Here is a 20,359-nt window from a genome sequence, read left to right as displayed (position 1 = left end):
TTTCTCAAAACTGTATATAGCTTCTGGTAAAACAGACAATGCATTATCTGCTGAATAAACATCCCTCCGCTCAAAAGTTGAGTCATGTGACACCTGAACAAAGCTGGTTGAGCTCACGTGGCCGGGTTTTTGAGACATTGATTCTGGAATCATAAAACTGACATCAGAGTGATCTTCTAATTCCTGAGTGGTAACATCCTTGCTTTGATTAATGACATGAATGGATTTGACATCAAGGTCACTTGAAATTGAGTCTTTGCTAACATCGATATCAAGCATAGGGTTTGAAACATCTTCAAGTTGAGCAGCTCCCTCAACCATATAATTTCTGACTCCAGCTTGAATGGTATCTTTGGGCGATGGAACTACAGTCATATTCTTATTACTTGAATCAAGGTGAGTTTCATATCCATACAGGACTTTATACAATCGATTTGAAACTTCATCCATATGTTTGGTTTGCATGGATTCTGTCGTTGCATCAACAGAACCAGAAGAAGGCGAAGTAGTAGACTCAGTAGGTTGAGTCCTTTGTTCACTTGTCGGTTGTTGTGTCAAGCAAAACTTTTCCTCATTGGTTTCCATAAGCTCAATTGACAGTTTCCTGAAGTCTTTCTCGGCTTGATCACACTCAATCAAGCTGTCTCCAAAATCAGTCATAGACAACGGTCGACTTTCGCATACACCTGTTCGAGAGATATTGGATGACTCTCGCAAAGGCAATGGTGACAAATAATTATCATCATATTCACAATTGGCAGTTTGTAGGCACTCCAAGCTCCACTCCTCTCCCGCCTCTGCTCCCTCATATCCAGCAGCTTTCTCAACATCGCATGGTTCAACACTGGGGTAAGGAGGTGGGGTGATCTGGGAACCTAACAGAGGTCCCCCTTTGTACATAGGGTCTATCACATGGGATTTGAGGTTGTAGGGAACGGTGCGGTACAATGTGAAGAAAGGACTTACTTGTTTAACACTGCCTGTGTGTACCGTGTCTGTCATTTCCTCATATATTCTTTGTGATGAGCTGTGAAAAAAGAGATTTAATCTTTAAAATATATTTTATCAATATTCAGTCACTAGAAGTTGAGAGGCATTTCACATCAAATAATTTGTTTTCTATCTTTTGTATAAACTAAATATATATTACACAAAATATATATTTAAGCCACCTGCCATTAAGCAGTAATAATCACATAGTATTAAAGCCTACTTCTTTTTAAATGTGTTATTTTAAAGAAGAAATATCACAAACACTCTTTTTGAGTAAGGACCACGCGAATAAGCATATAGCTGAACACCTGGCATGTGCAGCTACATTTTGAGCTATGTGGTACAGTGAACTAGTGACTTAGCTGTCTGAACCTGTAAACTAACATTTGCAGTTCACTTTTTCTCTGGTGCTTATTGTTTAATAGTGTTCCAGCACAATGAGGCAGAGTGCACCATGTGTCCATGCTTGTACATTAAAGAGCTAGAAAGCTAATCTGTGTGTGGTCTGCGCAACTTACTATATGGTCTCCATTTCTTTTTGTAGTTTCTCTTTCTGAGCATTTCTAAGAAGGCCTTTTGCTGGCATTGTTTCATGAAGCGATGACAAACTGGAGGATAGGTCCTCTGCTGACACCATGGGTACCTCTTGGCCCGACCCTGGACTCCCACGTGTGGCCTCTGTACGCCTTCCTGGCCTGGGGCTGTCAATGTCTTCATGAAGGGCAGAGAAACCTGACAAAGGATATACAGAAAGAAATGGCATGACTAGTTGGTATAGATAACTATGAATTTAATAGGAAAGCAATTGATTGATGACATAAAAACAGAATAATCATCAGTTTCCATATAGGTAACATTGGTGTGTGTACCTTCACTATGATCCAGTGCTATGGTCTGCTCTATTTCTGCATAGGTGTGTGATGATGTCTCCTCCTCAGTGGACCTGATTGTCTTGGTTTCGATGAGGTGAACAATGTCCATTCGGTTGATCTTTGTCAGTCTTTGAATCAGTGTCGTTTCTGGTGACACAGAAAACAGTTCACCTTAATAAGACCTTCTACTCTGTACGTGTTTCCAAAAGTATGTATAAAATAGAAATGTCTACTCTACTTATCATTTACCTGTGGTATGCTTTCCCTCCCTCTCTGTCCAGTGTTTCAAAAGGGCATGGCTTTGGTCTTGAAGTGAGTTAGGGTTTTCAATCCTTATCAGGTTAATTCTCTCCTCACTGAAGTCCAGTTCCCGGGCTAATTCTGTGTAGAAAATACATAATAATTATTATAATTCAAGATATATTTAAAATTATGTTTTTTATAACCTGGAAAAAAAGGCTAAAAATGTATATTTTAAGTTTGATAGTTTGAGATGACTCACCTGTCCAGCTAAAGCCAAGATGGTCAGCTATAATGGCCAATCGTTGTTCTTTTTTCTCTGCTTCATCCTGTGGATCTACTGCAAATACCACCAGAGAGCCATGAGCGGTCAGAGCCGCAAAGTATACCACGTCAATGTACATTCACATATGTTATTGAAAAAAAATCTTCGCTGGATTTCATGTTATTGCACTTCTGATAGGTTACTTGGTTATTTCATGCTATCAAATTAAGGAATTGTAAACTACAACGGGTGCATGCCTGTTAAGACTGCTTGTGATAGTTCTTGTAATGACACTATGATTATGAAAGGTTGATTTCAATTATTAGAATTGACATTGCATGTGATTGTTTGAATATGTACTTACTCTTTAATCTTTAAAAATATTTTTCTATAAGTTGTTTTCACAAGTTCCATAAAGCCTTTAAGTCAATCTTGAGATTTTCAGCACACATAGAAGGAAAGAGAGACGTAATAACGAACAAAAACACAGCTCAAGTGAGACAGCCACATGGATTCTTGAACTACAATGGGACTTTACTACAAGAGACAGAGAGGCAGCACCATCAAAGTAAGAGCGAACAAGATATATAGAATAGCCCCTTAAACTGGGGGGATACCTTGACTTTGGACTTTATCGTCTGGGATTCGCTGCATCTGTGTCTCAACAGGGTCATCCCACAGTGGTCGAATGGGAAAGACATCTCCTGAGGGAGGGAACTGCATCTCAGGAAAAGTTTCTCTTTCTATGATTGATGGATCAATGAGACTGCTTTCATCATCTGAGTTGGCGGCTTCCATATCTTGTTCTTTCTCAGACTGTGCCTGTGCCAACCTTGCCACAAGTTTTGCTGCTTCATCGCTTATCTCTTCAAAGAACTCAATGGACTGTTTGCGTGGCTCACCTTTCTCTTTAGTGGGTGTTGAAGAATGAGACGACTGACCACTTTTGCCTCGGACAGGCAATCTGGACTGGAAGCTTTTAGACTTTGCTGACTCTGCACTCAAGGGACGACCCTGTTCTTTTTTAGCAGATGGCTTGGTAGGCTCCCCCTCACAGAAGCTCTTGGCTTTGGAAGATGGTGTCTTGGATTTGACATCCACAGAGGGACCTGCATCTGTCTCAGAATTTCTCCTTGCATCTTTTTTAACAGGGACCTTAAGCTTTTTGTCGTGGGTAGATTCAGCACGTTTGACAGTTGAATCAGGCTTTAGAGTGCTAGCCTTGATGGGAATTCTAGATTTAGATTCAGAAGTGAAGGAAGCCTCTTTTTTAAGAGTGGTTGAGGTGGAGGTGGCATGAGATGGAGAGGGAATTGAGGATTTACCCCGACCTTGAGCAGCAGACTTAGCTTGTGTTTTGACTGCAGTCTTTTTAACACTACTGGGAGCATCATTTTGTTTGGACTTGCCTGTTGGTTTGGGAGCTTCTATTACCGACTGTGGTTCCTCTGGAGAGGAATCGGAGGACTCTTGGCCTTGCTCAGAATAAACTGATCTAGTGACTGTAGTTTCTGCAGTCTGTACATTCGTTATCATCTGGTCAGGGGAACTTGTGTCTAAATCTAAGCACCTTTCATTAACATGTAGGTCTGTTTTAGTCTCTAAACCTTCAGTGGATGTTTGATCTTTCTTTGTAGATTTAGATGAAGCTGAAATTCCCATTTTAGGGATTTTAGATTTGGAGGCATCCGCTTTAGAGGTTTGCTGATCAACTTCAGGTGGGGACTGACGCTGGGAATCAGTTGTCTCTTTTAATTTCTCAGTCTCCTCATTCTTAACCTCTAGTGTAAGATTGAGGCCAACTTCAGGTTCTGGTGCTGATCTCATACCTTCTTGCCTGGCCTCTTCTAATAAAGGCTCCTCTAAAGGCTGTTCACCTATCTGGAAAAAGGCAAAGCCACCCCCCTCTTCCTCATAGCTCCTCTTGGTCATGTCAATAGCACCACTTCTGGTCATCTCAAAGAGCTTCCCTTCTTGGAATAAAAAAGGGTTGGGTTCACTGGTAGGAGTACTCTCTTCTGTTGGCGTTCTACCAGGTGTAGTGTCTGGAGTTGCTTGAAGAGACTGACGGTCGACAGCCAGATTCAGTATCTTCTGTTCCTCCTCTTTAACACGAGCTGCAAAAGCAGCATCATCCTCCCGCATGGCAGACCACGAGTCATTGTCTACCCTTGCAGTAACACCCTTTGATTCGGTCCTAGGAAGACCCAGTGTTCCATCATCCTCTTCGGTTTCATCATTGAAACACAACTCCGGTTTGCACATTTCCTTTGTTTGGCTAGTAGAAGTAGTTGCACTGATTCCAGCCTCTGGTGCTCCTGTTTGTCCATTTTGTCCATCTCCTTTCACTTCATCTGTTACATTGCCGCCTGGTTTTATCCTACAAGTCTGTAAATTGCTTACGCCTATCTCTTGGCCCTGTTCATCATTCCCTTCATCTCCTTTCAAATTCCTTAAGCTCTCCTCCTTCTGCTCATCGGTCCTGTTTTGAGCATTTGGTGTAACAGAAGACCTTTTAGCCGTACTGTCTTTATCATCTTTTACAGATGGTGAGAGTCTTTGTTCCTGTGCAGTTTCAAGTTTGGATTTCGAATGATGCTGATCTGAGACAGAGTGAGGTCCCCCTGAAATGACAAAGGCTGTTGTTGTGTTCTTGACCTCTTTGCTGTGGGATCCGTCATGCAAACCTGCTGAAAAAGGAGAGGGAGGTTGTACTTTAATATGGGGATCAACAAAAACAGCAACCTTTGAATCTTCAGTGGGTTTATTGAGCCCACATTCACTTTCCGAAAGCTTCTCACTTGTGGGTTCTAATGTTTCATAGCTGTCATCCCCTATTTTGGCATCTGCTGAGGAAAACAATTCTTTCCTAGAGTTCTTTTTGCTCCATGCATCTTGTTCCATTTCATCAAAGGTTTTTATTTTGGCTGCCATTTTAAACATCTCCTCCTCTGGGGTGATTTTTTTCTGAGCTTCATAGCTGTCTGATGTATCCTCTTCTTGGTCTTCAGGGATGACAGATGGTTTGGATGGAACAGAGAGGAATTTATGGTCAGGGGGTTTGGGATTTACCTCATAACTTACCTCTTCAGAACTTGGAGTATCAGGGGAGAAGGGACTCTTACCCGAAATTGTCATCTGCGATGTCTGCTCATTACTGTCATCATCAGCACTAGCCTCTTGATCTCGAAGCAGCCTACTGCGCAAAGCATCTTGGGGGAACTCTGTAGCTTTGAAGGGCACTGGGTCACTACAGGATATACTAGGTTGACCAAGAGCTGATGGAAAGGATGTGTGACTTTTTTGCTCTACTGGGCTGCTCTCTAAGGAGTCATGAGGGGGTGATTCCTTAGTTGGACTAGGTTCAATAGAGTCTGGCGACTTATGGGAGGAGTTTTCTTCCATGAGAGGACTATCATCTAGAGAGTCTCTGTGGCTTATTGTCAAAGAGTCCTCAGCTAATGGACTGAGTGCATCTGAGTCTTGTCTCAAAGGCAACTCTAAGCTTTCGTGACGCTGAGAAGAGGACCTAAAGGCTGGCGATCCAACTAAAGACAACACTAGCGGACGATCAGGGCTCTCGTCATCACTAAGAAAAGTTTCTACAGTCTCTGAATTTCTTTTTGTAAGCTTTTGAGGATTACTAGACTCGCTCTTCCTAACAGATAAGGACTCACTTGTAGTGTGGTAATCTGCAGCCTCGCAGGAAGAGACAGGGAGGGTCAGTTCAGTAGACAGTTCCTGAACTGGTGTGGTTCCTACACCGGAGTCTCCAGACATCTCTGTTTCTACTTTGACCTTTGTCGCAGTTTCTGCCAAAGCTGTAGAGGACTGCTGTCCAGTTTTGGGAGAAGGACACAGACTTTCTGGGCTTGTGCTTGGAGTAGCTAGACCTTCATGTTTATAACTGTCCTCAGAGCTCAGATGAGGGGTTCCGTCTCCAGAACTGGCACTTAGTGAGTCTGCCACACCCTCATGTTTTAAGCTGTCAGAGCTATCATCAAGGCCACCATTTCCGAAGTCTACAGTTTCAGTTAGCTCTGAATGGGTAGCAGCAACTGACTTGGTTTCTTTCTCTCTGTCTTGCTGAGTGATCTCTTTTTTGCAAGGTTTGGAATCCAAAGATACTTCTCGTTCTTTAGTAACACATGAGTTTATTGCTTTGGTCATGGATTTTGACTGGATGGTTTCTGATTTAGTGGTTTTCTCAGAACTTGACAGAGTAGATGTTTTGAGCTCAAATAGCCCAGACTTTCTCTTCGAAGGGTCCTGCCCTGTTTGGAAGGCTTGCATCAGCTCCTTAACTGACATTGTCTCCTCAAGTTTTTCAGATTGACCTTTGGGGGATTTAGGGGAGCCCTGTTTTGATTGAGGGCTTTCTTTGGCTTTTGGAGAAGGTTTGCTCTTAACAGGCAATTGTGAAGATTTGCTTCCAGTGACCTTTTTGCTCTTTTGCTCTGCTTCTACTTTCTGTTGTAAGGCTTTGACTTTGTCCTTTATTGACCCAATGGGAGTTTCTTCAACCACTGGGGATACAGGTGATGCTGGAGCAGGGACTGTAGGCACACTTAAAAGAGCATCCGCCTCGGTCAATTCCTCTGCCTGCCCCTGGTCTTTCGCTTTCCTTCTGACTGGCTTTTTAACATCGGCAGTTGCTGTTTTGTCTTGCACTTTGGTTGGGGTGGTTGGTTTTTCACTTTTGCGTAGTACAACACCAGTGAATCTTTCTTGGACAGCTAACTCTTTTTTAGGTTTTATTTTGGAAATCACTGGTGCATCCAGAAGGTATTCTTTAAGGTCACCACTGTCCTTAATTGCTTTAGGTCTTGGAGCCCCTCTGTTAGATCTACTTTCCCGCAAGACAGGCTCTTGAATGTTTGAGGCTGACATATTTTTGGCCTCCTCTATTTCACTGTCTGAGAGGAGAACCCATTCCTCTGCCATTCTAGCTGCTTTTGCTACCTCCTCTGCTGCCTCACCCTCATATGTTCCACTCCTTAGTATCTCACTGACTTTCTCTAGGTCCTCTTTTACTTTCTCTAAGTCCTTCTCCATAATTTCTAAGGGCTCTCCAGAAACATCCTCATTTCCTTTCTCTAAACCACACCCTCCTAAGGAAGGGGATTTCTCTGTTGAGTCTGCAGTCAAGATGGCAGTCATTTTGATCAAGTCTTGTTTCATCTCTGACACGTCGGATAGGAGGTCGGGTTCTCGAATCAGCTCTGATTTCAGGACTGATGTCTCCGTCTCTACATCTTCCCGATGGAAGAAGAACAAGTAAGGAGTAAAGAAAATCAAAAATTCAAATGAAAGGAGACAGACATGGGAGAATGTGGTCAGGACAAGATTGGAACACACTGCAGGGATCATAGGACAACAAATTCACAGGAGGAACTGGGTTTATACTGCCATGTCTCTGGGAACCGCGGTAAAGAAAACGCCAAATCATATTGATGGGAAATGATGTGAGCAGGAAATAACTTGCTTATACATTCAACTCGGCACCACACTCACACTCTCACAAGACAAAACTATAGAGCAAAACTAAAATACATTAAAAAAACTTTACCAACTATGAGTGAGACCCAATTAGAATGAACTAGCAACCAAGTACCAGAACCAAAAACAGGAACAACCGAGGAAACAAAGAAACAACCGAAATATATCTCAAGATTGCTTGTGTATATGACAAAAGTCAATGTGATAACAGGTGAAAACAACTCAGTATGCTATTTATATACATATATATATATATATATATATATATGTGTGTGTGTGTGTGTGTGTGTGTGTGTGTGTGTGTGTGTGTGTGTGTGTGTGTGTGTGTGTGTCTGGCTAGCAGCTTTGATGCTATCATATACAGTATATATATCAAAGAAAGCCAGTGATAATTTATACAACATAAGATGATTTGCCATGTTTTTTAATTCTAGACAAATCTAGTATACAACCTTGAGATCTTGCAGGGAGGGACAACATTTTAATTCCCTTTACCCCTTCATTTGGCCTTATGCTTAACTTAACATTTAAGACATAACTGAAACGAAAACTGAAATTAAAAACTGTTACATGTTACATATAACAATGTGCAAATAGTGTTGTAAGGGAAAAATTCCCAAATTGGCACATCAACAAAAGAGCAAATTAACTCTCAGTAACAACATGTTACAAACAATCATTCAAACATACAAGCACACGCATACACATTTATGTTAGGCAAGTTATTTCCATGCAAAGCAAAGGGAAGAACTGATGGAAAGGTCCTGGTGAAGAGTGAGTAGAGTGAGTGGAAAGTTCAATGTACTAATTAAATCCGTAATTACAGGATTAAAAGTATTCATAATCAACAGCTACTTGTTAACCTGTCTTCAATCAGTAATGTGGTGAGTTCTCGGTCCTTTTGCACAACTAATGCTATGACATACAGTGTCATTACGATCTGTAACAAATATAAATATTACAGATATTAAATGTCCCATGGGAACACATATATAGAAATTAAATCAATTACATATCATCCATGTATGTACAACATGTTACATTTATAACATGGGTCAACTTAAATGCTCTAGTTAGTATATATATTTTTTATTGTTTTAATTTTTGTCGTTTTTTCATTACTTGATGAACATGGCAAGGAAGGTAGAAGGGGAAGGATTCAAAATAATTGCTTTACCATTACACTAGAGGAGTACAACTGAAGGTATACTAATATTCTGGCCTCTAATATCCTGACTCTGGGTGCTTATGCAATTACCAGCACCCAGTTTCAGGAACTAGGAGCACAAGCGGGTGTGAACACCTTAGGTTTGGAATTTGGTTGACCAGAGGTGATATCTCTATGATTTTATGCCAAAATAATTAGCCAAATTGCATTGCACCAAGTGTGCGGCATACCTGCAGTTGGGGCTTTAAACCCACTTTTATTTGGAGCCACAACTTGACCAAACAGGCGCAAGCATAAAATAATAGCCGGAGGAAAAACATCTCTGTGGCTGCATCAACCCTACTTCTAGCTGATGGCTGGGGCAAACTTTAGAGGCCATTGTCACATAAACATCACCACATATGAATGAGCTTAATTTTCATGTACATACGTAGATGGGAGTGTCTAACTCTTTCTACATATGTCCGATCTCTTTTGAAGATTTTAAGTTAATAAGAAGAGAGATGAGGCAGGTGTGAAATCAGAAAAAAGGAAAATAAAAAGTGTAGTTAAGCCTCATAAGTTAAACATAACATTGACATGGGGAGGTGCAGGTAAGGTGGTTTTGTTTGTTTGACAAGACAAAAAAACATGAAGCTTAAAAGGCTTTGATAAGATGTACAGTATATGGTCTACAATTAAGATAGGGGCTAAACTGGCAGTGTCAGTGACAGTCTGGTTATTTCTCTAATCTCTACACATTTTGTTAAACTATATTAGGCTAATTACCCACTCACTATATGTGTTATTGCCATACAAGAAGGCCTAATACAGATATGCAGACATGCAGTAATATCAAAAAATTGCAAGTTTTTTAGTACAAGATATCCAGAAAGTTAAGAAGTAAAATTGTCTTACATTTCTCTAGTGTCCTGCTGGTCTGAAAAAACAAACAAACAAGAAAAATGGTTCATACTTATTATTTTTTTATCCACTGTATGCGCCAAATATTCTAAATGTACTACTACTATTATTAACTGTTATTAAAGGAAAGGAACACAAATAACACAAAATAAAAAGTTAGCTATACCACTGTAAAATCACACTCAGTATATCTAAAATACAACAATGTCCTTTGTGTTGTCTTGATGACATGACAATGGACAGGATAGTTAAGCCGAGCTAGTTAGTAGAAGAGGGGGGGAGAAGCGGTAGCTGCTTTTACCTCTTCCTCTTGCTCTTGGTCTGAATCGGAATCCTTTAGGGAGCAAGAAGCAGCATGAAGCAGAAAGATGTACAGATAGAAACAACAGCAACATTAAAGGGAGAACGAAGACAACAGGCAATGTGTGGTAACCATAGTTATGAAGACAACCAGTGATTTTGGGGAAAGCAAGAGTGTGCATCAAGCTGCTAGCCATAGATATTTCATGTCTAATCATATTTTTATCTTTTTCGTCTCTTGGCATAAAGCATCACATACAAACTATGCTAGCCAGACTAGCAATCACATTGTATTACTTTCAGGGACTGACGTCCAATACATTTAGTTTTCTTCTGATCTGATTATAAACCCAACCATTATAAATGTTGCCTTATACTGTACATACTGGGTAGAAAGTCAATTTCCATAGTAAAGTAGCAACCATCACTTTAAAGCAACAATGAGGGCTGCTAACAGCATTAGAACAGAATACTTGTTGGGATGTCAAACATTTAGGAGAAATAAGCATACAGGACTATCAAATGAGAAAATAATTGAGGTAATGCTTTGGAAATGTTTAGTAATTGGTATGTGGGAGATTAGCATGTATTACAGCAATACAAGGAAAATAGGCTCAGGACTGCAGTATGGTCCAGCTTCTCACAATTAAAGAATAATCATTTGTATTGCTTGTCATGTTAAATTACTGCTGGCAACAGGTTTTAATGACAAGAACTGACAAAATATGCAACAGAAAGCATCCTCATCCTCCTGAGTCAAACAACACTATATCGCCCTTACCTTGCAGTATGATGGAAGGGTGATGTTTAGGTTGCATATTGCATTTTGGGTGAGTGACCTGTAGTTTCTGGGTTCTTTCATAAAAGACAGACGGCCACATGGCTCCTGAGTGTTGTCTCTGATCTGCAACAGTCAAACAGTTGAGCATTAGTAATATAACTATTGGTGCTCTTGCATTATATAATCATACTATACTATTATTAGAAACACTGTGCTTTTTTATCTGCTCACTTTAATGAAGAGTGCTAGTCTGTTCTCCTTAAAGGCAAAGAAGCTGAAAAGATGGTGCTGGCCACTTTTAGTAAGCGGAACAAGGTTTCCGAAGCAGTCTGCATATATAGGTTTGCCTTCCAGGACCTGCAAAGTGTAACAGAAAGATGAGTACACACAGCTCAAAAAAAACTTTTCAACTGTACAACAAAAACAAAAGAGGGACTGTCATTAGTGATATGAGATGCCTCTGATCTGGTGCTCCCCCAGAGCTCCACCCTGGGCCCATTTTTCTTCTCAGTAGACACCCCTCAAACAGGATACAACATCCACAAACACAGGACAACTTATATCAAAATGCTGATGACACAGATTTATGTCCTGGTGAAAAAAATATATAGGAAAAGTAAATTGCATCACCTTATATCCCGTTTCTCAGAAATCAAGAGTTTGCTCAAGTGCATCTCCACTCTACAGAACAGTTTTTCCTCTGCAAAATATCAAACCTACACTAACGTATCATAAAACAAAACTAATATATGTTTACGCACATTGAAAAGCATCTCAGACTTTTGCTTCTCACACTGGTTTTTGTGACGGTTTTTCATGCTATAATATTACCCTGTCCACATTATTTCACGTCTTTTCGCGGTTATACCAAAACCCAATCTTACGCTTTTAGTTAGTACATAATGAAGCTGGTAGGATTTTAAAGTGAAGTACGCTACAGCCACAAATTATCGAAACAATTACTGCACTACAACTTCACTAAGCCATTTTAGCCCAGCCTTCTCCAGTTGATTGCTAGAGCCGGATATAGAGATTCCTTCTTCCTCCCTCACCTCTACGTCTCGGCTGCGGGCCACCTCGGTGAAGTTCTCCTGCTGCTCCAGGGTTTTGTCGATCCTGTCGTCCGTCATGCAGAAGCAGCGCAGTCGGGCCTCGATGGGGTCGTGGGTTTTGGCAAAGATGACAAACTTGGCCATGTAAGGGACGCAAATGATCTCTCGGTACACCTGAGTTGAGAAGTTGACAGATTCCTGGACTTGCCGACAGTCAATAAGCCAAAATCTAGGAAGCGGTAGGGGTATGGGAAAGAGACAGTGATGTCAAATCTTTTTTGGCTCTCTTATCGGAGTCTCTCATTAACAATAATAGATTTAGTTATGCTACAACAAAAACATTTTCGTGATACCTTGCAGACACATTGGTGGTGAAGGAGACACAGTCATTGATAAATGTTAACGGAGTGGTTCCTGTTATGTCCTCCCATTGAGCAGGCGTTGTCCCACCTTCAAATGTAAACACCATCGACAGATTAGTATTTGAGCATTTTGTGTACAAGTTGGTTAATTCAAAATGTGTGTGTTTTTTTTCTCTTACCAGTTATACTACAGAGCAGTCGCAAGGTGGGCGTGTCCCCTCCAAAGCCATTGAGGACCGGGTCGGAGTTGGTCTTGGGGACAGGTATGGTCATGGTGATGGGTTTATGGAACTTTCTCCTGCGGGGTTCCAGGGTTACGATGGGGCTGAAGGTGGCCTTGTTCCCTAGGATCATCCTCGCTACATCAACACTCACTGGCTGGGCCTGAAAAAGTATACAGAGAATACAATGACTTTACCTTTTATTGTCAATAAATCCTACACAGGGTTATTGTCTGTGTAAGGTATTGCACCAAGCACAGTTTCCTGACTCAAATGTTGGTTTGAGAGAACTTTGTACAAGGGTTGTCAAATGGCTGACTAAAAGCTATGGCATATAAAAAAAAACATCTGAAACTAACACTCCAGGAAGTGACACACAGGTAAAAGTATCAAAGGCTGACTACAGAGTAGGCTTGAGTCAATTACCTGTAGTCCGACCCTGATCCTCTTGGTGAGGGCCCCCTCAGGAAAAACTGCCTGTACTTGGGGCACAACAGTGCTGCTCAGGATGCCTCCTTCAGGACCAATCAGATTGCTGTCTTGCTTGACGCGCGACACCACCGCAAAGTATTGTGGGAAATCTCTAGTAATGATACGACAGATACGCTTCTTTTCCAGCTCCTCTGGTGTGTCCAGCTCTGGAGAAGGGGGGCAGACAGCGACACGTTAGCAACATTAATGTTAGGATAAATGTACACGTATAATGTCTACTAGTACACCATGAGAGACTGACCCTCATCCATGCCGTTGAGTATCTGGTTGAGTTCTTCTTGGGTGTGTTCACAGTGGTGCTCCTTCCAGCTCTCTCCAGTCTCACTCCTCAGGATCACCAGCTCCCTCTCTTTCCCCCGCAGAGCAGCAAAGTGGGGGATCTCCACAATCACAGGACTGGATAGAGACAGGGCAGGTTGTTTAAGTAAGTACAGCATGTCATAGATCTAGATAAGTCTTATATATTTGGATTACTATTGGTTAAGGCCACACTTTTTATGTCTTTCCAAAAATATCACCATGTGCTTTTCTCTGCATTGTTTTTGTCTATTTCTATTCCCTTGAGAACTACATATGGAAGTTATCATCGTCTGGTTACTGCCATTGACATTGATCAAAATTAGGACAGGCATTAGCAACTTGTTAAAGAAGCCTGACTCCAATACAATCTTGCCTTTTCGCACAAGTTGCAGCTTGACAGAGGCTGCATAGCTTGCGTTTGTTTACTAAGTACACCTAAAGCAACTAAGTTGAGTGTTGTTACAGAAGAAAAGAAAGCTGTCCTCATAGATTGACAATTTTTTTAACATTGTAGTATTTAACTGTCACTTTAATACTTACCTGAAGGGCATACATCACAACAAGCTAGCTACACACATATTTCTATAAGAAGCATGCTACAAATACAATCCAACATGGTACGAACACAGTTATTAAAGTAATGATTTTCTGTATGTATTTAAATGGTTATTTGGCCTGACAGTCCATGGTAATATTATTTTCTACTGTTGCCATTTTTTTACATTAAACAGTACATTTCCAAATATGTTGTTTTAAAACTAGTACTTGCCAGCTTTGCACTTTGGTTAGCATGCAAGACTCTCCAGAATTCACAATTTCTGATTTACACTAAGTTACACCACCGTTTTGGAAAGTCAGTCTGTTTGTCAATCTAACATTTACATTCCAGTAAGAAACAAACAGCGGACAACACACCATGCAAAATATCTAATTTATCCTAGTTTTCTAGTTGCTCACAGGCCACACAACAATTTAAATTTCACACAAAAATGAGTGTTTGTCTAACACACATTTATGTAGAATACAGGAAGTATGAAAACATACACACAATACAATAGGCTAGGCAGAAAAGAGAGATTAAAGAAAGGAAAAACAGCAACAAAAAAGCTAAATGATATCACAGCACTGTGACGTCTAGTATAAGATGAAGAACCAGATGAAGTGAGGAACAGGATGCTACTGCAAGCATGACAACACAATAGTATATGGGAAGTAAAACATCAAATGGAAGGGCATGTCGAGGAAAACTCTGAGACTAGCATCCATGGATTGTTTAATATGTAAAACAATGTTGATTGTTTGTCCACCCTACCCAAGGTATTTTGTCCCCGGCGGACCGAGCTGGAGGATTCTGCTAACCAAACTCTCTCCCTCATTAAGAGGTGGAGGGGCAGTGGGGAGGTGGAGTTTACTGTGAGATCGAACCAAGCGTCCATACGCAGCAGTGAGGAAGAAAGAGCACACACAATGGTTTGTTTGGGTGCAAAATGGAAACCTTGGGGACTGCTATTAAACAAATAATTACAATTAAAAAATATATATATTTTACTTTCATTATTACTGTTGTTGTTTTTTAAATGCTTTTTGAAAATCAGTTTTTATTTCGCCATGCTATTTAAAAAAAATGTATGATAACATTTATTTCATAATTGCACTTTTCATCAGAAAGGTGTGACAAATTCTCAATCAAGTAAAACAGGGCAGAGCCTGGAATGGCATAGCTGTGGCCTGAATAAGCAACACGTTTTGTGAAATGTTGTTGTGAGAAAAAGAAATATTGCTGCAATTAGGTCAAAGGGACCTGAAATCAGCTGAACAGGCAAGATGACAAGACTATATTAATGTTTTCTGGTTGTAGCCTATATATTAATTCACTTACCTACATAAATAATTAAAATATAATAAAATGCACCTTATTTAATATGTATTTAAATTACAATAATAATACAATTTAAATTATTTTTTAACACTTTGAGTTTCTATAAATGTCTCTAAGGACATTTTTCATTTTCAAATTTGCTATAACAAAAATATAGCACATTAAGTCAAATAATCAAACATTTGATATAAACATAAAACTAAGAAAAATGTATTTCATTATTTTTGGTAAGGGAGAACTTCTGTCATGTCGACAGTCCCATGGATAATGGGTGGTTTAAGGCCAAAACTGCTATAGTACACTGTATATTGGAACACTGATAAATGTATCATGAATGTTTTTGCACCAAACTATTTCAAAAATCCGTACTAGAGGGCAGAATGAGGGGCCTCATATCAAACCAAGCATGGTTCAATATACTGTATGTGGAGTTAATAATATGAAAGGCTTTTTCATTGAGGGTTAGGAATAAGGTCAAAAGAGAGTTAGACAGCAGCTGTTATGAAAGGAAACAGGGCATGCTGAAGAGCAAAGGTTAAAATATCCCTGGTGCTGGGAGGAAGCCAGAGCAGATACGGAAACAGGTTTAGTAAGGCAGAGGTAGAGGTTAAAATAATCTGAAAGAAAAAGGGCAGCAAATTGTAAGCGTCTACAGCGTTGATGTACAGTAGAGGTAGTGCACTGTAGGTCTGACTTATTCCCAGTTTTTGTCATGATTTTTCTCTGTCACAGATATTAAAGGAGAAGTAAGTGATATTTTTTTATTTAAATGTGTGTTCAATCTCTCTATATTCATACAGCAATCACTTAAACAGTATGCACAGTTCATAACACAGGTCTCCCGGTCATTCAGCTTTGCAGTAATTGCCAGCTAAAATTTCGAATATCCCGTTTGTCAGGAGACAGAGCACTATAAAGAGGCGGGTCTCTGTGTCTGTGAACGATGACTCGCTGCTCTCCATCGCGCCACTATCTGATGACGGATGCGCGTTCATGCGGTGGTGACGTAGGGATGAGGGAGGGGACTGCCAATTGCAGTCAATGACAGGAAGTTAGCTAAAAGGACCAAATCGCTTACTTCTCCTTTAAAGGAACATTTCCCAATTCAATTTTAAGGGTTATTGGCATGAAATATCCATTAAAACGTTTGAAAAGTGAAAAGGTGTTGCAGTTCTATAAAATACAGTAGTACTATAAATGTCCCTTCCCTAGTCTTAATCTTTTATATCTACTAACTTTGTAGGTATTATTCATTATGCAACCCATCATCCACCACTGTAGCCTTACCCGAGGAACTGTGCTCCAGAGGGCCCCACCTCGATGAGCCTGCTGGCCAGGCCGTCTCCCTCCACCATGGGGGGCATGGTGGCCAGACGGTGCCTCTTCACCAGGCGGCAGGTCACCCGTGTGGGCGCGCTGCATTTCCTGGGAGGGATGATAATGCGTAGGCCGTTGTGCCGGCAACCGCGCATGGCTCCGCCCCTAGCATCCACCATGAAGCTGACCAGGAAGCTAAAGGCGGAACAAGAACATTTTCGACCAATTAAAAGACATTCATTATTATTGATCGCAAAAAGTGTTGAGAACATAGACACCAGAGGTTACTTGGTAGATTGTATATCTGAGAGTGCTGACACAAGCAGTACAGTATACTAATTATAGAAGTTGAGAATAAGTAGTTGCCTGCTAGTTTGGCGGTGTTTTTGATTTGAAAGATTTAACCGCTTATTTAGAGTGTTGAGCTTGGAAGTTTATTTTTGATTTCGGAAACAGCAGCTGACAAAACAATCCTCATTCATGGCCCATTCACTCACTGCTGCTGACCGTACTGTATATAACACAATCTTTCCAGTTGTCATGGAACTGTAGATGTTTCAAACTCAGCTGATGAAAACTTGAAAACAGTGTCTTCACGCAGCAACTTGTAATGTAATGTTGCAACTGCAGCCATTGAACAGTCATACAGTCAGTAGGCTGACTCATTAGCCACAATACGCTACAGGTCATACCAGATCAAGTAAGATTGTAACAGCAAAACCTTTGGGGAAATTGTCAAGTATTCTATAGCTTATGAATTCATCTTCCTGTATTTCAAAAGTAACGTGCACTCTGAGCCAAATTTGAGTTTCTATGCAATATTATTTGATTCTGATTTGTTTTTCTTACTGGTTGTCTCTTATCTCAACACTAAATATTTGTGATCTTGTCAAGTTGCAATAAACTTTTGACTTCATAGCTCCATACTCTTGTACCTCACTCCCCATGCAAAGTGGCAAATACTGTATACACGTGGATCACAAATGTCAATGAGGGGGTGTATGAGTGCAATGGGGTGACGATAACAATTTGATCCCATACCCAATTCTATCATTGCCTTTTGTAAACTTGCCCTGGCTTCATTAAAGCACACAACACAGTGAGTTTTTTAAACACACAGAGACATAAAAACATGTGTTATTGAATTTCAACACGACCAATAAACTGTTAGAAGACAAAGACTGCTGTCCTCGTCCTGCTGACAGCTTTCCTCCATTGCCAAAACATACCTCAGCATTAAGAAAATGAATAACTTTTTGGAGTGACAGACAGCATATAAATCTATACAATGACTCATTTTATATAATAATACTTATTTATAAAACATCGGTGGGTATGTGTTAGTGGAAATGCACTATTTACAAGACATTGTATGAAATCAACAAACATATCCTCAACCTTCACCGCCTCTTTTAACCCAGATAACAACAATTTTTTTTTTGCTGTATCACAAGATGCTTGTGTCAATATGTGGTCAATTTAGGCCAGATTATTAAGATTTCATACATGACATTGTTAACCCAAACAGAGAAAAGACTATGAGGCAATGTCTGTTGAGGACAGTTCCACACGTACACCTCTCCAGCAGGAGAGCACACTGTGAGGGGAGGAAGAGCTTGGTGAAGATGAGGAGGAGAATGATTATTGAACCAAGGTGCAGAGGGTCACCTGCTGTGGTCTCCATGGTCAGGGCACGGAGAGCAATGGCTGAAAACAACAACAGCATCGGAAGAAAAGAAAAGAAAAGGAAGGAAAAGGAAGGAAAAGTCAGGCAACGATTCATGAGAGAGGAAGAGGAACCCATAGTAAAGTCAGAATAAAGAAAGGAGGCAAGTTATTTTCTGGAAGAAACAGCAGTAACATTACATTTTAAGCTACAATGTAAGATAAGATAAGAAGCCTATGTTTTCATTGTATTCAAAAATGGAAATAAAATTGTGAATTGATAAAAATAGGTGCAATATATTTCCTGTAACAGCTGTCAAGAGAAAGAGAGCACTTGACTATTGCACTTCAAGAGCGAGGGACATAAGATCAATTGCAAGATAGTTTAAACGCTGATTTTAAATGCAAGTTAATTGACCAATTACAAAATGCTATAATGACATGTAATTATGTACTCAAAACGTATTAGCAGCTCAGCTATTAGGACGTTGTCAAGATTGGGTTGATTGTAATGCATATTCATAAATGTACAAGACGTTTCAGTATATATATATGCATATTTAATCAAATGGTTTGAACATTGCATCCTGTGCGCACACAAACCTTATTAGTTCAATATGTAAGATGGTAACATTGCTTTGTTTCCTTGTTGATAATATTTTCCCCCAGTTTGACAGCACCTACCCAGAGTGAATGGGGCTGGTGGATAAAGCCACATTGTCCAGGTTCTCTGTGCCCCAACTCAGACGGTACGAATCCCTCTCATTCTCCCTGGTAAGTGACGAAACCTGGAACCAAACAAAGAAGCTCTCATTAGACAGATACCAAGCAGCAACTGTTGAATTTAGTCACACCATATGTCTCTTGTAAGTTGTCTACATTTGAAGAAGTTTGATGTTAAATAAAATCCCTGAATTTCCCTATTGAAAGGATCTTTATACAGTGCAATAGTAAATGAAAAATATAAAACGGCTTGCATAATATAAGCTAACATCCGAACAATATGCTACCTGAATGTTGTCAAGGTGACGCCAGACGGCTTCATATACTGTTCTATAACAGTTCATTGTATTTTATGTTTTAATGTCAAAACTTCATCTTCAGTGTAAATTGTGGAGTAGAAGTTGAAAATAACAAACATTTGAAATAATTACTACAAGTCAAGTACTTGAAAGTGGTCCTTAAGTAAGTAAAAAAGTAGGTGAGTAGATGATTATTACAGCAACGGTCGTCACTATGTTTAGTGTGTACTGTACCTGGGTACAGCTGAGCATGTCTTCCATCATGCCTTCATGTTTAGGGGAGTAGTAGTTGTGGTGGGTGGGTGTGAAGGACCTGTCGCAACTAGGACACAGAAAAAGAAGAAAGTTGTTATTCAAGCAAAACCACCTCACCCAAGATTAACAGCATCAATACTACCATTGTCACAAAAACCTCTTCCATTTTACTATCTCAAGTCAAAGAGTCTACAGGTGCGCTAGCAGGTGTGAACTACTGAAGTATGTACTTTGGCACTGTGATGCTATGAACAAAACTAAACATAAGCATGCTAACATGCTAACATGCTGCGACACTGAGGTTGATCTGATGAGGTCGCTATATAGGGGAAAAAAGGATCTGGGGATTTCTCTGGGGATTTATCTGGGGACCATGGATGCCTGTCCACAATGGCATGACATGGCAATGGCATGGCCAAAGTGATGGACAGATTACCAAGCATCCTGAAACAGATGTCTAGCATGACTAACAAAACTACATCATGATTTAAAGCTGGACTAGGTGACTCGGTGTGTCATAGAATTGAAAATGTTCCAAAATATATTCTCATTTTTGAATAAACAAACTTTCCTCCCAGGAAAATTGGATACCTGGAACACTGAACCTGAAAAGTTACTGTTTCGCTATGGTTGTTGACAGCAACAGGGCCCACATTTTTTGTAACATATTCTAGACTTACGTTTGGTTACAGGTGCTTCAAATTAATTTTGTCTTGATTAAACTCACTGCAGGCCCTATAAATGTTAACAAATCCCCGTTGGGTGAAACTGCA

The 20,359-nt window shown here is 40.2% G+C and overlaps 1 protein-coding gene across 1 annotated transcript in view; it reads right to left on the bottom strand.

The window, feature by feature from the left end:
* The window catches only part of ank2b (ankyrin 2b, neuronal), a gene marked incomplete at its 5' end in the record, with an annotated part of 83,262 nt that overhangs the window by 14,189 nt on the left and 48,714 nt on the right, over positions 1-20,359 (bottom strand). Inside the window, 19 exon segments of the mRNA XM_080051719.1 lie at positions 967-1,027; positions 1,512-1,725; positions 1,863-2,012; positions 2,115-2,246; positions 2,368-2,445; positions 2,988-7,656; positions 10,242-10,274; positions 11,022-11,144; positions 11,253-11,378; positions 12,074-12,302; positions 12,427-12,523; positions 12,615-12,819; positions 13,083-13,294; positions 13,390-13,544; positions 14,761-14,859; positions 16,615-16,839; positions 18,313-18,351; positions 18,994-19,097; positions 19,566-19,653. Coding sequence (XP_079907845.1) covers positions 967-1,027; positions 1,512-1,725; positions 1,863-2,012; positions 2,115-2,246; positions 2,368-2,445; positions 2,988-7,656; positions 10,242-10,274; positions 11,022-11,144; positions 11,253-11,378; positions 12,074-12,302; positions 12,427-12,523; positions 12,615-12,819; positions 13,083-13,294; positions 13,390-13,544; positions 14,761-14,859; positions 16,615-16,839; positions 18,313-18,351; positions 18,994-19,097; positions 19,566-19,653 — 7,039 coding nt within the window.

This window comes from Ammodytes marinus (genome assembly GCF_949987685.1).
Source record: "Ammodytes marinus genome assembly, chromosome: 23".
NCBI lineage: Eukaryota > Metazoa > Chordata > Actinopteri > Uranoscopiformes > Ammodytidae > Ammodytes > Ammodytes marinus.
This window is presented reverse-complemented; position numbering and strand designations above follow the sequence as displayed.